The following is an 18,905-nucleotide window of genomic DNA, read 5'->3' as shown; positions in this document are numbered from 1 at the left end:
TAAACAGAACAGTAGTTAAAAATAATACAGCATTTCAAGTTGAGTTTTGTGCAGGGTGAGAGATGGGGATTTAATTTCATCTTGTTACATATGGATTTCCAGTTTTCTTAGCACCATTTGTTGAAGAGGCTATCTTTTCTCCAGTGTATGTTTTTTGCACCTTTGTCTAGTGTGAGAAAACTGTATTTATGTGGGTTTGTCTCTGTACCCTCTATTTTGTACCATTGGTCTACCTGTTTATGGTAAATGGATGGAGTTGGAGAATATCATGCTAAGTGAAATAAGCCAATCCCCAAAACACCAAAGGCTGGATGTTTTATCTGATAAATGAATGATGATACATAATGGTGGGGTGGAGGGGTAAGAAAAGAATGGAGGAACTTTGAATTGTGCAGAGGGAAATGAGGAGGGGTGGGAGAAGGAAAGATAGTGGAATGAGACAGACATCATTATCTTATGTACATTTATGATTACAGGAATGGTATGAATCTATATTGTGTACAACCATAGAAATGAAAAGTTGTACCCCATTTGTGTATAATGAATCAAAATACAGTCTGTAAAATAAAAGTTAAAAAACAATAGTACAGCAAAAATAATACTACAATGTCTTTTACTTTCATTATATCTAGTAAGAATATTAAGGTGCAGAATAGCATTTAGTAAATTGTAACCATTCTATTTGCTTGTTTCCCTTCCCCTTTCTTCACCCAGAAAAGGATTATAGCAGTCTTTGTGACAAGCAGCCAATAGGAAGACTTCTCTTCAGGCAATTCTGTGATACAAAACCAGATCTTAAGAGGTGCATTGAATTCTTGGTTGCAGTGGTAAGTGATTCATTTCAGGGTTGAACTGCCCAGTCTGGCTTGAAAATTTTAAAACTAGTTCTGGGACAATAATGTAGATGTAAATAGACGAGTTGTCTTGGTGTCATAGTATCATCATAGTATTGAAATCCCTTCTGCGTGAGATGGTGTTGCACATGGAATTACATCTCAGGTGTTGGGGAGTTGCATCTGCTCACTGAGTGCTTTTGTCCCTTGCTGCCCTCATCTGTGCCAGGTTGACAAACAAAAGAAGCCATGTGCTTCCTTAGTCACCTGCACAGCACCCTTCCTGCCCTCAGTGGTAGACCCGTGGCCTGGGAGCATTCAGAAGGGATCATGTCATTGTAAGAAACATGATGGAATTTACTGTGCTCCACACAGCATCTGACATTCTCTCGTATCCTGTTTGAGATGTACTTTACCTGTGACTTCTTCCTAAGTAAAAAGTTTCGTGTTTCTAAATATTTATGAAGACCACTGGCAAGCCTAGAATTTCAAAACCATGAAGTTCATATGTAACCAACCAATAGAAAATGGGTGGAAATCAGCAGAAAAACTCTTTTTTTGTTATTTGTACTAAGGTTATAACCCTCTCAGCTTTGACCAGACCTAGTTATATCGGCAAATACATATCAAACACTTATTATATACAGGGGCTTTATTATATCATTGAGTTTGTATTCACTTTTTCTGCTTCACAGCCTTAAAAACTTCTTGAAGTTATTTATTTATAATGTTATTTTTCAGAAAAACATTTGAAGCCCTTTTTTTTTTATTTGCTTCCTACCACTTGAGACTCCCCTAGTCTGTTCCTTTCTGGCACTATCATTAAAATGAGACAAGACTTAGAAAGGAGTCAGTTACTTCTTTTAAAGCCAGGTTTCTGATGCATGGGCCATGCCTTCCTGGTTCAAGGAGTAGAACATGTGTATAAATTTTCATGTAATGCTTTATGTTTACCAAACAACCCTAGTTTAAGAATTTAAGGACCTACAATTCTTATTTCCAGTAAAATAGCTAAAGTGCATAGTTAAAATTCTATTTTGGGTTTAAATCTTCTGATATTATCATGATACCTATTATTTACTAGGTGATAGCCAGTTGATGTAGTGACAGATTTAGTTTTTTAAAAATTTTAAAAAATGTTCTGGTACCAGTTGTGTGGGTTCAGAAATAGCACTTGATGGTGCTCTCTGTGCAGCACTTACTGCTCTGACTGTCCTGTGATAGGTGATTACAGGTTCTTGGTGCAGAGACTGCATCTTATCACCCCGCCGCACAGCCATTGCTCAGTATTTGTTGAATGAATTAATGGCATCTATAAAACTTAGTTGACCAGAGAACCAGAGCCATTAGGAGGTAGATTTGAAAAGATTGATTTACAAGGCATTTGCTTACATGGTGGTTAATCTGACTAGGAAAGTCCAAAATCTGTAGGATGAACCATCAGGAAGGACATGGTGGAACTCTCCAGAAATGGGACAAAGCTGCTGTCTCTAGGCAGAATTTCTTCAGAGACACTCCAGCTCTTCTCTTAGCACTTTTCAATTCATTGGTGAGACCCACCTGGATTATGTAGGATAATCTCCCTTCCATCAAGTCAACTGAAGTAAGGGAGAAAAATGCTCAACTGCCAGGAAAAGTTCGACTTCTGTTCTACCTCCCAAAACATTGGTATAAATGCTTAAACAGCTACCCAAAGTAGGTGAAGGAGAGTCTCTTGTGTGATTGAAGTAAGAATTAAAAAACAAAAGTGCTTTGTGGAACTGGAGAGTTGAGACTGGTCTGCTGGAGAGTCCCTCCCAGAACCTTGTTAGGACTCCCCAGCTTCAGGTCCAGGATGGAACTTAGAGGGAAGGAATTCCACCTAAACCTTCCTCTAAAGCCTCAGGGAAACAGAGACTGTGCACTTCAGAGTATACAGCAGGTCTGACCAGCAGCATTCCTGGTGAAGTGCTGGGTGCCCTACCTGGTGCTTCATGCATGGATGCAGGAAGGGGCTTCAAGCTCATGTACATCACCTTTTTCCCACTGGGACCCCACTTCCTACAGGGCCACCTACTTAGTACCTCCCTGGACCAAAAGTGGGCCTCAGAGCAAGTAAGGCCCTAGTGGTCCCATGATGCAGAACGCTACTAGCTGAGAGAGGTTTCAAGATGGCAGAATAGAATAGGTCACTTTCCTGGCTATTCTGTGGTGCAAAACCAAGAAAGCAGATAGGGAGTTTCCTTAGCAAAGTGGTGAATGAAGAAAAAGGGGGGAGGGGACTTCACTGGAGTTTAAGTGGACACTTAAAGCAGACTGGGAATTCAAGAGGTTGGCTATAATAACGAAGAAATCTCCAGCAGCACAGCCACTACCGCACCTGGAAGTACCAGCCAGAGCAGTCCCTCTGTGAGCACAGTGGAAGGATAAGGGACTTAATGGAACTGGCTTTTTTAGGAGGACTGAGGCATGTCTGGGTAGAGAGTTTAGAGATCAGAGACACTGCCTGGCTAAACTGAAGGGCACACTGCACAGTAGCCTTGTATAGGACAGAAACTGCATCTCTCCCAGTGGTGGACAGAGGGCAGAGGAAAGAACTATTTTCAGTCACGACTTGGGGACTGGCAGCTGAGGGAGCTGAGTCCTGGCAAATTCAAGTCTGGCCTGAAATACAGGCCTGGCAGACTCACACTGCATGGGCATAGAGTGTGCCTGAATGACCAGGAGAAAATCAAACGTGGAAGGAGGTTTACACAGGGTTTCTGGAAACTCACCCAGCTCTACCCCTCCCCCTCTAATCTGGCTGCTTGCGGGACTGGCTGGGAGAGATGCTCCTGGCCAGTAATTCGAAAGGGCAGGGGCAGGAGAGATTGAGTTTGGAGACTGAACCCAAGACCAGGAAACTTGAAATCCAAAGGTAACATCACGGACTAAGAATTTGCTCCTCTACCACTTGAGTGGAACCCAGGGTAGATACTGGGGTGCGATCTTCCAGCGTGGACCAGCAATTGTTGGGCACTGAAGATGCACTGATTTAGAATCTCCAGACCAACTGGCATTCAGCATAGAGCCTGGAACCTACCTAAACCTAATCCCCCCAGGAATGCTGCCTACGCGATTGCCTCTCTCTAGCATCTCCACCCTGAGGGTGGAGCAAGCATCATACTCCAGAATACCACCTAAAACTTGAGAGAAGGGAAACTGAGAATCTTTTGAACTCCAGTGGAAACAATTCTTTAACTTTTCATTGAGATCTTTTTGTTTTTCTTTTGTCTTTTCTCTGCCTAATTGTGACATTAATGGTTCCTGCACACTAATACTTATTCGTGTTTGGCTTTTGTTCTTTTCTCATTTCTAGCATTTTTAAAATCAGTTATTTTTTCATGGATCAGTTTTTTGAGGACTAGGAAGTTTGATTAATATATTTAAATTTTATTTTGTAATTCTTTTAATTTTTAATTTTTAAAATTTTTACTTTATATATTTTTTCTCTCACTTATCTGTTTCCTTGAATCCCTTTCTCTCTTTTCTTCTGCTAACAGCCAATCTCTATTCTCTCTTTCACTCTTCCTTTAATTTTTACTTCTGTCCTCCTTCTCCCTCATAATCATCACATTCTACATTACTTCTGTTCTCTCCCTGTCTACCATACGAAACTGTAAACCATTTTGCAAACTTTACTGTTTTTATTGATGGCAGTAACTGATTATATCATTTCTGTTTATTGTGACAACATTGTAGATGTCATAGTAAGAACTATTTGGTTTAGTGTTACATATTATTTGCATTGGTTGTTTTTATTATTTGTCTCCCCCTAAACGGTGAGGTACTGGAGACTCCCAAGGACACTATAAGTCCACAGGATAGAAACTCTAATACCTCATATCCATGTTGTTGGATGGGTAGACACACAGACAACATGAAAAAGCAAGAGAACAAATCACCCATACAAACCAAGATACTTTAATAACAGTATTCATTGCCACTACAGTGGAAGAAATGTCAGAGAAGGAATTTAGAATGTACATAATTAAACTGATGTGTGAGGTAGAGGATGATGTAAGGAGTAATATCAGAAAGAAAATACAAGAAGTGAAAGATCACTTCAATAAAGAGATTCTGGAAAATAAATAAAAGCAGAAATCCTCAAAATGAAGGAATCAATAAACCAGATTAAAAGTTCAACAGAAAGCATCTAGACCACTTGGAAGACAGGGTTTCAGGCAATGAAGAATAAATATATAATCTTGAAAATAAAGATGACCATGGAGAAAAGATGTTGAGAGACCATGAACTGAACTTCCAAGAAATATGGGATGACCTGAAGAGACCAAATTTAAGATTTATTGGGATATATGAAGGCTGAGAGATATGAACCAAAGGTAGGCACAATCTTTTCAATGAAATCATATCAGAAAATTTTCCAAACCTAAAGAATGAAATGGAAAATCAGGTACAGGAGGCTTATAGGACTCTAAATACACAAAATTACAACAGACCCACACCAAGGCACATTGTTATGAAGACACCTTACAGAAAAAGGATAGAAGCTAGGCATGGTGACGCACACCTGTAATCCCAGTGACTTGGGAGACTGAGACCAAAGGATGGTGAGTTCAAAGCCAGCCTCAGCAAAAGCGAAGCACTAAGCAACTCAGTGAGATCCTGTCTCTAAATAAAATACAAAAAAAAAATAGAACTGTGTGATGCGACTCAGTGGTTGAGTGCCCTTGGGTTCAAACCCTGGCACCAAAATAAATAAATAAGGATAGAATTTTAAAGGCTGCCACAAAAAAATGAAAAGTCACTCTTAGAGGGAAACCAGTCTGGATCTCAACTGATTTCTCAACCCAGACACTCAGAGCTAGGAGGTCTTGGAATAATATAGATTCCAAGCTCTGGAAGAAGATGGATGCCATGGCTGGGGTTGTGGCTTAGTGGTACAGTGCTTGCCTGGCATGTGTGAGGCCCTGGTTTCAATCCTCAGCACACATATAAATAAATAAATAAATGAACAAATAAATAAATAAATAAAATAAAGGTCCATTGTTAACTTAGTATTTTTAAAAAATGAATACCAGCCAAGAATACTATACCCAGCAAAATTAAGCTTCAGAATTGACAATGAAATAAAAACCTTCTGTGATAAACAAAAGTTAAAATAATTCACAACTAGAAAGCCTTCACTCCAAAACATACTCAGTAAAATAGTTCATGAAGAAGAAATGAAAAATAAAAGTGAAAACCAGCAAAGGGAGGAACTATACTAGAATAGTCAATCAAAGGAGAGATTAATTCAAATTAAAAACCAGAAATAAATCAAAATGACAGAGAATAAAAATTGTATCTCAATAATGACATTGAATGTAAATGGCCCAAACTCATCAATTGAAAGATATAGACTGGCAGATTGGATTAAAAAACAAGGCCCAACAATATGGTGTGTCCAAGAGACTCACCTCCTAGGAAAAGACATCCACAGACTGAAGGTAAAAGGATGGGGAAAAAATATCATTTACATGGATGTTGTGAACAAGCAGGGGTTTCTATCCTCATAGAGGATAAAGTAGACTTCAAGCCAAAGTTAATCAGAAGGGACACAGAAGGACATTTCATACTGTTTAAGCAAATTATATATCAATAAGTCATAACAATTGTAAATATTTTTGCCCCAAACAGTGGTGCATCTACATACATCAAACAAACCCTTCTCAATTTTGAGAATCAAAGAGATCAAAACACCATAATACTGGGTGACTTACACCTCTCTCAACACTGGATAGATCATTTAAACAAAAACTAAATAAAGAAGCTATAGAACTAAAAATACACTAGCTGAACCAAGTCCCTACATGGTGAACTTTTGTACCTGAGGAGCAACTTATCAGAAGCAGTGTGGATGGTGCACCTACTCACATAAATGGAGCCGGCTGGGAGCAGCTTCTCCCTCCTGCCAGCTCTGCCTTGTAGAGCTGTTGGGATGCTCAGGGCTGGATCTTCTATGGTAACGGGGTACGCCTTGCACAGAATACAGTTGGTTCGGTCCCCAGGTTTTAAGGATACACCAAGTTTGGAAAGGCCTCCAGAATTCTCAGGAGCTAGTTGATGAAGTGATTTCTGTTCCTCTAACAACAGTTGGATGGCATTATGTGCTCTATGGTCCCTCCCCTGACTCCTGATGTGGGTGACTCCTACTTTGGTATCACCAATTCTGACCTCTCTGTGAGCTCTGGACAGAAATTTCTGGCTCTTGGAAATTTCTAAAATGTTATTGTCTAGTCCATTTTTATTTAGCTACAATGAATGGATTAAAATGTAATAGATCATGGAGAGTATAATGGAGAGTGTTGCTCTACTACTTTATTAACCCCCTTTTAAAAATGATGTTTTAAAGCTGGGGGTATTGCTCAGTAGTGGAGCATATGCTTAGCATGTGTGAGACCCTGCATTCTATCCCCAGTGCCCCCCGCAAATAATAATTGACATTTTCACTCCCTCATGGCCCTTATTACATTCCCAAAGAAGAGCTGTAGATACTTGATCAATAGAACTCTCTGGTTCTCAGGGTGCCAAGTCAGTCCCATAAGTCAGAGAATTTGAACTATTATGAAAAATTGTTGGTGAAGCTGCACAACTTATATTTTTCTTTTCTCCTGTCTCTCCAATCAGACAGAGTATGAAGTTGCCATTGATGAGGAACGAAGAGATTACGGATTATCAATCTTAGAGACATTCTTCGATAATGAGGTGTTTTCTTCATTAGAATAAAGATTTATAAATAGATTACTTAAATAATGAAAGTGTAGCTATTTTTACTTTAAGATATTACAAGTATGTTAAATGTTTTAATTTCTTACAAATATTCCTTTTCTCCTTTTTTGTTTGATTTAGTAAGGAATTAACAATTAAGTCCCTTAGAAAAATGAAACAAAGAATTGAAAACTTTGTGTTTCTTCAAACAGAATGTATAATTAAAGTTTTATTTGCTTCTCTTGGAGTAAAAATAACATTTTTCCTAAAAGCTTTAACAGAGTTTAGTTTTTATTCTTTTTGACTCATGTTATGGTTTGGATGTGACGTGTCTCCTGAAAGCTCATGTGTGAGACAATGCAAGAGGGTTTAGAGGAGAAATGACTGGATTTGAGATCCTTAACTCAATCAGTGAATTAATCACCTAATGGGGTTAGTTGAGTGGTAACTGAAGGCAGGTGGGGTGTGGATGGAGGAGGTGGGGCATTGAGTGCATGGCTTTGGAAGATATATTTGTATCTGGTGAATGGAGTTTCTCTCTCTCTCTGCTTCCTGATCATCATGTAAGCTGCTCCCCTCTGCCACACCCTTCTGCCATGTTGTTCTTCCTCACCTTAAACCCCGAGGAGTGGAGCCTGCCATCTATGGATTGAGACCTCTGAAACTGTGAGCCCCCAAATAAACTTTTGCTCCTTTATAGTTGTTCTGGTCTGGTCTTTCAGTCACAGCAGTGAAAAAGCTGACTAAAACAACTCACAACATTTGTTTTCTTTTTTCAATTTGTGTTTGTTGTACTGGGGATTGAATCCAGGGGGCGTTTTACCATTGTCTACATCCCCCACCCCCTACCCCTTTTTAAAATTTTAAAACATGCTCTCACTAAATTGCCCAAGCTGACCTTGAACTTGTGATCCTCCTGCCTCAGCCTCCCTAATAGCTGGGATTACAGGCATGGGCCTCTGTGGTGGCCTAACTTGCTAAGTTCCTGCAGTTCAGAATGTCACTGAAATCAGACCTGTTTCCTTTCCTGTGCCTTCTGTTTGGTAGGCTATTAGAACTCCTAGATTCTGGAAGGAAAACAGTAATGACATTTGAAGAACACTCTAAATCTTGCACATGTGATAAATTATAACAAATGGAAATTAATTGGCTCACAGTTCTAGAGGTTGGGAAGTCCAATATCAAGATGCCAGCCCCTGGCAGTGACCTTACTATGGCATCACATGACAGAAGGGCAAAGAGAGAGAATGCAGGAAGGAGTGTACCTACTCCCCGGAAGGCACACATCCATTCAGGAGCTTAACACCTCTTAAAGGTCCCATGTCTTGTACTGTCACCAGGGCAATTGAGTTCCAACATGAGCTTTGTGGGGTCAGACCTTCAAACCATAGCACTTGGTGGTAGTGAGAGATGTTAGTGGACTTTTTTCTCTCCTTTATTTACCATCAGCTTAGGAGACTGCCACGTTCTTCCTCTTCTCCACCTGATTGCCCTGCCCTTGTACTTTACCAAAGAAAAAATAATGATTTACATCATTGTAGTTTGTCTTTTCTGATCTTTTCTCCAACAACAACAACAACAACAACAAAACCTCTTGCTTTTACATACTAAAAAGGGGACTTCTTTTTTAAAAAATTTTTAGTTGTCAGTGGACCTTTATTTTATTTTATTTTTTTTTATTTTTATGTAGTGCTGAGGATTGAACCCAGTGCCTCACACATTCTAGGCAGGCGCTTTACCCCTAAGCAACCACCCCAGCCCCTAAAAAGGGAACTTCTTAAGGTTACTTATTCAAACTTCAAAAACCTAAAATATGTAAAATACCAAAAGTAAGAACGCTGTGTGTGTTCATTCTTGCATCTCTTTATCCTGTCCCTCAGACATTCTTAGTTTTCTTCTCAGGTTTCTCAAATATTAAAATTCATCCAAATTTGAATGTACACACAACCAAAACAAATTGGATTTTTGTCGGGAATACAAAGTTGGTTCAGTACCGAAAAATGAATTAACACAATATACCATATTAGTAAGACTAAAGATATTGTAATGGACACAGAAAAAGCATTTAACAAAATCTATACTCTTTGGTAATAAAAGTATTCAACAAACTAGGAATGGAATGGACTTGCTTATCTGATAAACGATATCTATGAAATACCCTGAGCTAACATACTTAAGTGTGAAAGACTGCTCTACTCTTAAGATTAGAAGCAAGATGAGCTTGCCAGATCTTACCACATCTATTAGAATAAAGGTTTGACAGGTGATCCCATTGTATTGGAGGTTCTAGCCAGAGCAATTATGCAAGAAAAAAAATGAAATGTATCCAGATTAGGAAGGAAGAAATAAAACCATCATGATCTTGCATATAGAAAATCCTAAGGAATCCACATATACACATGAAGAAAAAATATTAGAGTTAATAAGTGAGTCTGGCAAGATTGCAGGATATTAGACCACTATTCAAATTCCACTGTATTATTGTACACTAGCAATTAAAATCCCAAAAAATAAATTAAGAAATTCCATTTAATTTTCATCAAAAAGGAATAAGAATAAATATAATAATGAATATTTGCATACTAAAAAGACATAAAACATTGAAAAAATTGGAGATCTAAATAAATGGAAAGATAGTCCATGTTCATGGATCAAAAGTCTTAATATTGTTAACATGCCAGTACTCTCAAATAGATGTACAGATTCAGTACAACCCCTATCAAAATTTTAGCTGCCTCTTTTGCAGAAATTAACAAGCTGATTTTATAATTCATATGAATATTCAAAGGACACAGAATAGTTACAATATTTTTGAAAAAAAACATTTAGGAGTCACACTTCCTAATTTCAAAACTTACTGCAAAGCTACAATAATCAAGACAATGTGGTACTTGGGTAACAATAGACATACAAGTCAATGGCATAGAATTGAAAGTCCAGAAATAAACCCATACATTTACAGTCACTGGGCTTATGATATGGGTGCCAAGATAGTTCAGTGAGCAAAAGAAGAGTCTTTTCAACAAATGATGCTGGAACAACTCTATATCCACATGAAAATGAGGTTGAACCCCTTACCTCAAACCATAACAAATTAATACCAGATAAAGACCTAAATGTAAGAACTAAAACTATACAGCTTTCTAATATTCAGGTACACTAAGGGCTCTTACAACTCAACAATAAAAACACAGCCCAATTTAAATTAAAGTCCGAGAAGTCTCAGTTCTGCTTTCACTGTGTGCAGCCTTAGACCAGTTGTGCTGCACCTTAACCGGCCATACTGGGCATTCACTTCCCTTACCCCTCTGCTCCTGGAGATTGGAGGCATGGCCCTTCCTTTCTGTGTCAATGAATATCTATTAATGTAAAGTGTTTCTAAGATTAAAAATAGAGCATTTGGAGTTAGTCATTGGACAGTCTTAATAGAATCAACCTACTACTGAGTTTTGGAGAATTGAGATCTTTGCAGGGGAAGTAAGACAATTTGTCTTCTAAGAAATTTGTGTCATGTTTTCTGTTTCCAGTGCCTGGAGCAATGCATTTCTGTCAAGTAAATGAATAAACTTCCTTTTTTAAAGGGTGAAAGGAATGGGCCATTCCTACCCTTATCACAGCCTTGCTGTGTAGAAGGAAACTGGGCTGGGGAGCCACCAGTGCCCCACATGTTGCAGTAGGCACCAGCATGTTCTGCAACTTCCCCAACGTCTTTCCTCACCTATCAGTGTTGTTGTGAGACTAAATGAGATCATGTATGTGCCTCAGATGTATTAAATAATTCAAATGACAGTCATTAATCATTGTGAATATAATATTGTTGATTTTCTTTTCTGTCTCTTTTTTTTTTTTTGGGTGCTGGGGATCAAACCCAGGGCCTTGTGCTTACAAGGCAAGCACTCTACCGACTGAGCTATCTCCCCAGCCCCTGATTTTCTTTTAATGTGAGTTTTCTCGTTGCAAATCTAGTGCTTCTTTGAAGCAGTAGCTGTTTTATTGATAGAAATACAGGGGGCTGGGGATGTATCTCAGTGGTAGAGCATAAACTTTGCTTGTGCAAGGCCCGGGGTTCAATCCCTGGTACTCCCAACCTCCACAAAGTTGATTTACAGTAAGAACAAAGTTTTGCTGTGGTAGCTTGATTCTACCACAGTCAAAAGTGAGTCTGGCATGTTTTTCTTGTTTCTAATTACAAAGTAAGTAAGTAAACATGATCTGAGTTTGTGTGTTTGTTTTTTTCCATTGAATCTGGACAATAGCTTTGTCATGTGTTTCCTTTTTCCAGAATCCTCTGGATGAGTGTTAGAATAGGAAACTGGCAGCTAGGCACACAGTGAGTGGGAATGTAAGGTGGTAGAATGTTTTTAGAAGCCAGTTTCACATTAAATTTCAATGTTTAAAATATGTGTAAACTTTGAGCTAGTAATTCTCTTTTAGGAACCCATCCTATAGAAACAAGTGTTTGGAGATGTTTATGGTTATGGTGCTTGCAGTGGGAAAATAAGTAGTATGTTCAATAGGGGCAGATAACCCCATATCCAGGGAAACCATGGAGGTTTTGTACCTACTTGTGGCTATATGTGTATTTTTCCCCTACTTTTATGAGAAAAGAAACTGTGTATTTCTGAGGAGGTGTGTTTGTGATTTTAAATTTCTAATTGTGTTGAAAAGATAAAATTTACCATGTAAACCTTTTCTAAGTATATGCTTTGGTAGTGTTAAGTATATTTGTGTTGTTACATAACCCATTTCCAGAACCTTTTTGTCTCACAAAATTGAAATTTTTACCCATTAAATAACAACACCCCAATTTTCTCTCTGTTCAGCCCCTGGCAATCACCCTTCTATTTCCTGTCTCTCTCAGTTTGACTGCTGTGGGTATGTTACAAGCGAAATCATATAGTATTTGCCCTTTTGTAACTTATTTGACTGGGGCATGATATCCTCAAGATTCATCCATATTGTACATGTGTCAGAATGTTCTTCATTTCTGTAGTCCTGGGAATTGAGCCCAGGCCCTCATGCATGCTAAGCAAAAGCTCTACCACTGAGTTATAACCCAACCTTTGAAGGTCCTTCCTTTTTAAGGCTGCATGCATATCCCACATTTTATTCACCCATTTGTGGAAACTTGGATTGTTTCCACCTCTGGGCTAATGTGAATAAGGCAGATTCTTCTTCAAGGCCATGCTTTCCATTCTGAATGATTTTTTTAGAGTCTGGGGATTGAACCTGGGTTCTCACACATATTGAGGCAAATGTTTGACCATTGAGCTTCTCCCTCAGCTCTCACTCTAGATATATTTGGATTGCATAGGAATGGGTCTAAAAAAGCAGATACCAGGGTTGACTCTGGAGAGCAGCACTTGGGTGGAGGATTAAGGTGGAGGATTAAGGTGGCACTTTGATTTGTTATTTTATACATTTTGTGTTATCATTTTTTTATAGTAGGCCTTAGGTTCTGCTTACAGTTGGTCAACTATGAAATTACTAATTATTGTGTTTGGTTTGTGCTATATTGAGTAGGCAGAAGCCCCTTTACCAGAAATACCTCCAGATGTTGTGAGATACTGTAGATGGAATCTGAAGCAGAACCCCTCCAAAGATGTCTTTGAGGAATGCACCAGGTAAATGGTTTGTGCCCATCCCCAAGCATATTATCTATGGGTATTCCCAAGACAGAGGACTGACAGGAGATTTCTCTGCATAGACAAGTTCTTATCAGAGTATTTTTCAAATTAGAATGATGGCTTACCCTAAAAAGCGTGACTGTAGGGTGATAATGACATGTATGTGAATGGTGCTGAAGAGGGTCAGGTGATTGAGCCTGTGTCCTAGCAGCCCTGTGGTAGCTCTGGGCCATCTCTGTACTGCCTTCTATAATGCCCTCTCATTTTGTGTAAGCACACCTGATGGTGTTCAGATGATGATGAAACCACATTTATCAGAACGTGCACCCATTGTTAAGTGACTCATTACCACTTTTAAGACCTTTTCCTATGTATTTTAGTGCCCAAGGAGTTTTCAAAATCTTATCTCAATTGGTCTTTTCTTGAGTTGCAAGTGGGCACCAGACCTTAGGGAGTTGAATTTGCTTATTTATTCATTCAACAAATAATTTATTAAGGGCATCTATGGCCTAGGTCTTCTCCAAGTAAGAATTTTATTATTTCTATGATAAAATTATAAATAAAATTTACTAAGAGACCTGACTAATCTCATAAAATTTCTTGAAGAAGTCTATAGCGTAGGGTTTGGGGATGTGGCCCAGTGGTAGAGAGCACTTGCCAAGCATGTGTGAGGTCCTGGGTTCAACCCTGGCACCACAACCAACAACAAAATAATAGCAACAACAACAACAAGAAAAGAAAGGAAAAAAAATGTGTACTTAAAATAATTTATTGGTACTTTATGTTCAGTTTCAGATGTGTCACATATTAACATTTTCTACCAAATGACTATAATCATTCTGATGTTCACTTGCTCTAGTCTTGTGTTTTTGTACTGAAAAAAATTCAGAGGCACTTTACCATTGAACTACATCCTGAACCCCTTTTTAAATGTTTTTTTAAATTTTTAGATGGGTCTAAAGTCGCTCAGACTAGCCTCAAACTTGCCATCCTCCTGGCACAGCCTCCTAAGTAGCGGGATTACAGAAGTGTGCCACTGCTCTGGGCCCATTGTAGTTTTATTTACAAAAGGTTTGACCTTCTGAAACACATACATGCACACACCTTGAATGCATTTTAAATTATTGTCTTACTACTGGTATATTGTTTTTATTAAGTTATTATTTCTCCTATGTTCATATGTGCAAGAAAAAAATCACTGAGTTGAAGGGTAAAGTGACTAATGTTTTTAAGTTTTTTCTATTTTCACTGATAGCACTGGAATTCATTGTGGACTTCTATAATGGCAGTTGTATACTGAATTGTATATAATGATTGACTTTTCCATATTCAGTGTTAGTGCACTGAGACACAGCTAGTTTCATGTTTTTACACAACAAATGTATATAATTACATAAACTCTTTTTCTAGAGTTATCCATAACTATTTGAGTAAAGATCCATTTGAAGAATATCAAGAAAGCCCTTATTTTTCTCAATTTTTGCAATGGAAATGGCTGGAAAGGTATGTTTTAATTTAAAACTCAATAGAAACAAGTAGTTACTTCTAATAATGCATACTGATTGAGGTCTACTTTTCCATCTGTCAAAACAGTACTAGAAATCCTGAGTTGTATATAGTATTTTTATAAAGAAATCATTAACAGGTACAGTATTACACAATTTCTTTTTATTCAATGAACTCTATTCTGTCTTTGTAAAGTAGCAGTCTGTTGGTACAATGGTTATAAAATAAAACATACTAGGTTTATAATAATATAATATGGTGGTTGGAACTGTAGTCTAGCTATGTGACCTCGGTCAAGTAGTTTAATCATTGTGAGCTTCAGGTCCTCGTCCTGTAAAATGGAGGTAATTACAGAACTTTCCCTGTTGGACTATTATTAGGATCATCTGGGAAATGTGTGTGAATGTTTAGCCCAGTGTTTGGTACACAAAATAAGTGCCCTTAAAGTGTCGGCTACTACTAATACTGTTACGATCACTATTATTGTTACTAAAATTATTGTTGACTGATTAAATTTCCAATTGCAGTTCACATACAGTTCACCCAATTGGGACATTGGGTATAAATATCTTTGAGGTTCTTTATTCAAAGACTGTTTTAAAATAACATCACCTATAAGACCTGAAACCTTTTTTTTAATTGATTAGGCAACCAGTAACAAAGAAGACATTTAGACATTACAGAGTTCTAGGAAAAGGTGGATTTGGAGAGGTGAGTGATATGTGCAAGTTATGAGCAGACTTTTGTTCTAGACAAATGGGCAACTAGGTCATTGGAAAACATGAGCTTCAGGTAAGGTATCAACTTTACCACTATGTTTATTTCCTTGCTGTGTGTTTTAGGAATAATTTGAATCAACCCTCAGATTGAAGATGAAAGTTTGAGCAAAAGATACTTTGCTACAAACTTTTTAAAAAAATTCCTCACCTCTGTGACTTCCTGTTTTTTGAAAAAAGCGGTTTTCCAGTGCTTAATGTTCAGGTTGAGGTATTTTGTCCAAATTGAAAGATTATTATTTCTATAATCTGAATTTTCTATTATTCTATTTCTGTAACTTTGGAGTAGCTCTAAAATTCACATAGTTCAGAGTACTTTTTTTCCTTAAAGACGTATATCACTATGTTGTCCATGTTGTCCTCAAATTCCTGGGATCGGTTGATCCTTCAGCCTCAGCCTCTTGAGTAGCTGGGACTACAGGTACAAGCCACCTAGCTGGCCAAAGTACATTATTAAATATACTTACTTAACTCATCTGTTTTTGGGCACTTGACCACTGAGCCACATCCCCAGCCCTATTTTGTATTTTACTTAAAGACAGGGTCTCACTGAGCGCCTTGCTTTTATTGACACTGGATTTGAACTCTCTATCCTCCTGCCTCAGCCTCCTGAGCTGCTCGGATTACAGGCATGTGCTGCCACACCAGGCTCTTGATTATGTTTTAAGTTCTCTAACCCAATCTGTGGAGTCCTAAGTCAAGCACAGTGGAAAGGAATTGGGCATACAGTTGGGTTTAGAGGCAGCATGGTGTAGTGGAAAGAGCACATACTTCAGAGCTGTGTTGGCTTGTGTTCAAGTCCTGACCCATCAGGGTCAGCCGTGTGATCTTGCTCTCTGCCTTGACATCATCCTCTGCAGGGGAGTGATGGCTAAGTTGTTGAGAGGAGCAGAAGAGTATTCATGGCTTTTCTCAGCAGTGCCTGATGCTCTGACCTATTTTCCCTTCTGTTCCTCCAATCTGGAAATTCTACTTGAAGAAATTTATCTAACATTAGTGCTAAGAGTTATGCAGAGACTTACATGCCAAGATAATTATAGGAAAATTATTAAACAATTTTTTTAAATAGTCATATTCTAGGAGAATATTTAATGATGGGAAATGGCCACACTGTAAGATAGAAAAAGGATGTTATTGGATATTATTTATTCCATAGCATGATCCCCGTTCTGTCCTAAAAGGCAGGAATGGGAGGAGCAAGTCCATATCCTTGCATATACATGTACAGAGATGGACTTGGAAGCCTACACAGCAAAATGTCAATGATGTTTATCTTGGAAGTCAGGCGAGTTGCCAATATCACTGTCCTTACAACTTCAAGCGTTTTCCACAACGTTGGATAAAATTATACCATGACTTGTATTTGCTTTTATAGTAATCTCTGTAGTGGGTACATGTGATGTGTGTGTCTGTGTGGTACGTGTGTGTCTGTGTTGTGCAGCGGTTGGGAGTCAAGAGGACGCACAATAGCTATATGTTGATCAGCCAAAGCTGATTTTATGTTTTAAAATGTTCATAATGTAAAATTAAGATAATTCATAATTATTACTTTAAGATCAGACTTAAAAGAATAAAGATGAAAATCTGAATTCTGTGAAACACATTTCCTTATTGAACTTTTCTTGTTTTTGTTTTTGAGATGGAGTCTTGCTATCTTGCCCAGGCTGGCCTTGAACTCCTGGGCTCAAGCAATCCTCCTGCCTCAGCCTCTCAAGTAGCTGGAACCACCTTGAATTTTTTTGGTAGTACTGTGATTGAACCCAGACCCTACATGCTAGGCAAGTACTCCACCATTGAGCTGCATCCCAGCCCTTTTTAATTTTTATTTTGATGGAGGATCTTACTAAATTGCCAAGGCTAACCTCGAACTTATGATTCTTCTGCCTAAGCTTCCCAAGTAGCTAAGTTATAGGCATGTGCTACCATACCCAACTCCAGCCTTGTACTTCTTAAAAGAGTTAAGAATCTTTTTAATTTTGTATTTTAAAATACAAAAGGAAAAATAGATATATGGGGACATATTTAAACCAAACAGATCACCATGACCAGACATGAACAAATTCCATTATTTTCACTTGACTTGGTGGCCTCTCACCTTGAGAAGCTAGGAGAAGAGATGAAGAAGAAAGAAAGCTCAGTGTATCTTAGGGTATTTCAGGAAAGCAGCAAGCAGCACTCAGAGAGGAGGAGAACTCCAAACTTTATTTTACATAAGCGGGCCCAGAGGGGATCAGACTCCAAATTCTGAGCACCCATCACCAGTTTTTCACAACTTTTTAGGCTATCTAGTGTCAAAATTTCTAGTATAAACAATAAGTAGTTGTGCACAGGGGTTTCTAGCAGGAAGCTTATACTATGATAAGGGGAAGGACTGTCTAGCCTTAAACCTGGAGCCTCCACAGGGGTGTTACACTTCAAAGACATTTTCACTTCCAAGAAAAGTAGTGAGATCCTAGGGGAAGTCATTTACAATCCAAAAGGTAGGAGTGGAAGATACTGATCAAGTTCCCTGAAGACTAGCTGACTAGACAGGGGAGGGGAACTCTCCCTTTCCAAGGCATTAATTCTCTGACAGTGTTCTTAGTTTATTTTGCATCCAGGCTTGGCTTAGTTACCCATTACATCTCCCCGCTTCTGATTCCCCCATAAATCCTTTTAAGGGGCATCACCTCCAAGCTAAGCTGCTGGTAACTCTGGAGGACCATTTGGAATTTTATGGCCTCTAAGCAGGATGATACGAATCAGGTCAGTATGTTAAGGATGTAGGGACCAAACAAGAGTACCAGGAAAGCATAACAGTAAAATAGACCAGTACAGAAAATAAGAGTGGTCCCTTTATCCCAGTTAGCAGTTGATTCCTCAAGTTTCTGCTGTGCATAGATCACTCAGCTTCCAGAGTGACTAAAGCAGGGCTGTTGTCCTTGGGGGCCTTTGGGGCTGCAGCTTGTTAATTTAGGATGGTCAGCTTGCCAGGTGCACTTGGATTGGGAATGCACCCCCAACAGTAAGAGACTGGTTTTACCCTGCTGAGATGAATCCAAGGGGCCACCTTGTCCATCTTTACTGCAGTGGGGGGGATAAAGAGCCCTCCAAAGAAGATTTAGGAGTCGGACATTTCATTTTTTAAAACTTAAGTAGCATCTCCTGGTTTAAAGGGGTGGGCATGATGTCATTAATTTTTAATTTTTTAATTTTTAAGTACCAGGATTGAACCCAGCAGCACTTAACTACTGAGCCACATCCCCAGTGCTATTTTGTATTTTATTTAGAAACAGGGTCTTTCTGAGTTGCTAAGTGTAGCACTAAGTTGCTAAGACTGGCTTTGAATTCGTGATCCTCCTGGCTTAGCCTCCCAAGTTGCTGGGATTACAGGCGCCATTGTGCCTGGCTTTAGATCTCTTTTATATACCTCTTGTAATGAGAGGAGGGTGGCC

General features: G+C 38.6%; 1 protein-coding gene across 20 annotated transcripts in view; it reads left to right on the top strand.

Moving 5' to 3' along the window:
* Positions 1–18,905, top strand: part of Grk4 (G protein-coupled receptor kinase 4) — a 115,183-nt gene that overhangs the window by 45,134 nt on the left and 51,144 nt on the right. For 13 of the 20 annotated variants that reach the window (XR_007110574.1, XR_007110571.1, XR_007110575.1 and 10 more), the window contains 5 exons: positions 715–827; positions 7,482–7,559; positions 13,086–13,186; positions 14,600–14,692; positions 15,343–15,406. Coding sequence is in view for 13 of the 20 variants with exons in the window: in XM_047567220.1 (XP_047423176.1) it covers positions 715–827; positions 7,482–7,559; positions 13,086–13,186; positions 14,600–14,692; positions 15,343–15,406 (449 nt within the window). In the remaining 7 variants the exon portion in view is untranslated. Of the gene's footprint in view, positions 1–714; positions 828–7,481; positions 7,560–12,385; positions 12,438–13,082; positions 13,187–14,599; positions 14,693–15,342; positions 15,407–17,205; positions 17,250–18,905 lie in introns of those variants that run through there. The other 7 variants (XM_047567222.1, XM_047567215.1, XM_047567224.1 and 4 more) reach the window with 5 other exon arrangements.

The sequence above is a fragment of the Sciurus carolinensis genome, chromosome 10, assembly GCF_902686445.1.
Source record: "Sciurus carolinensis chromosome 10, mSciCar1.2, whole genome shotgun sequence".
NCBI lineage: Eukaryota > Metazoa > Chordata > Mammalia > Rodentia > Sciuridae > Sciurus > Sciurus carolinensis.
Note: the sequence above shows the minus strand (reverse complement) of the source record. Positions and strands in the feature narration are given on the sequence as shown.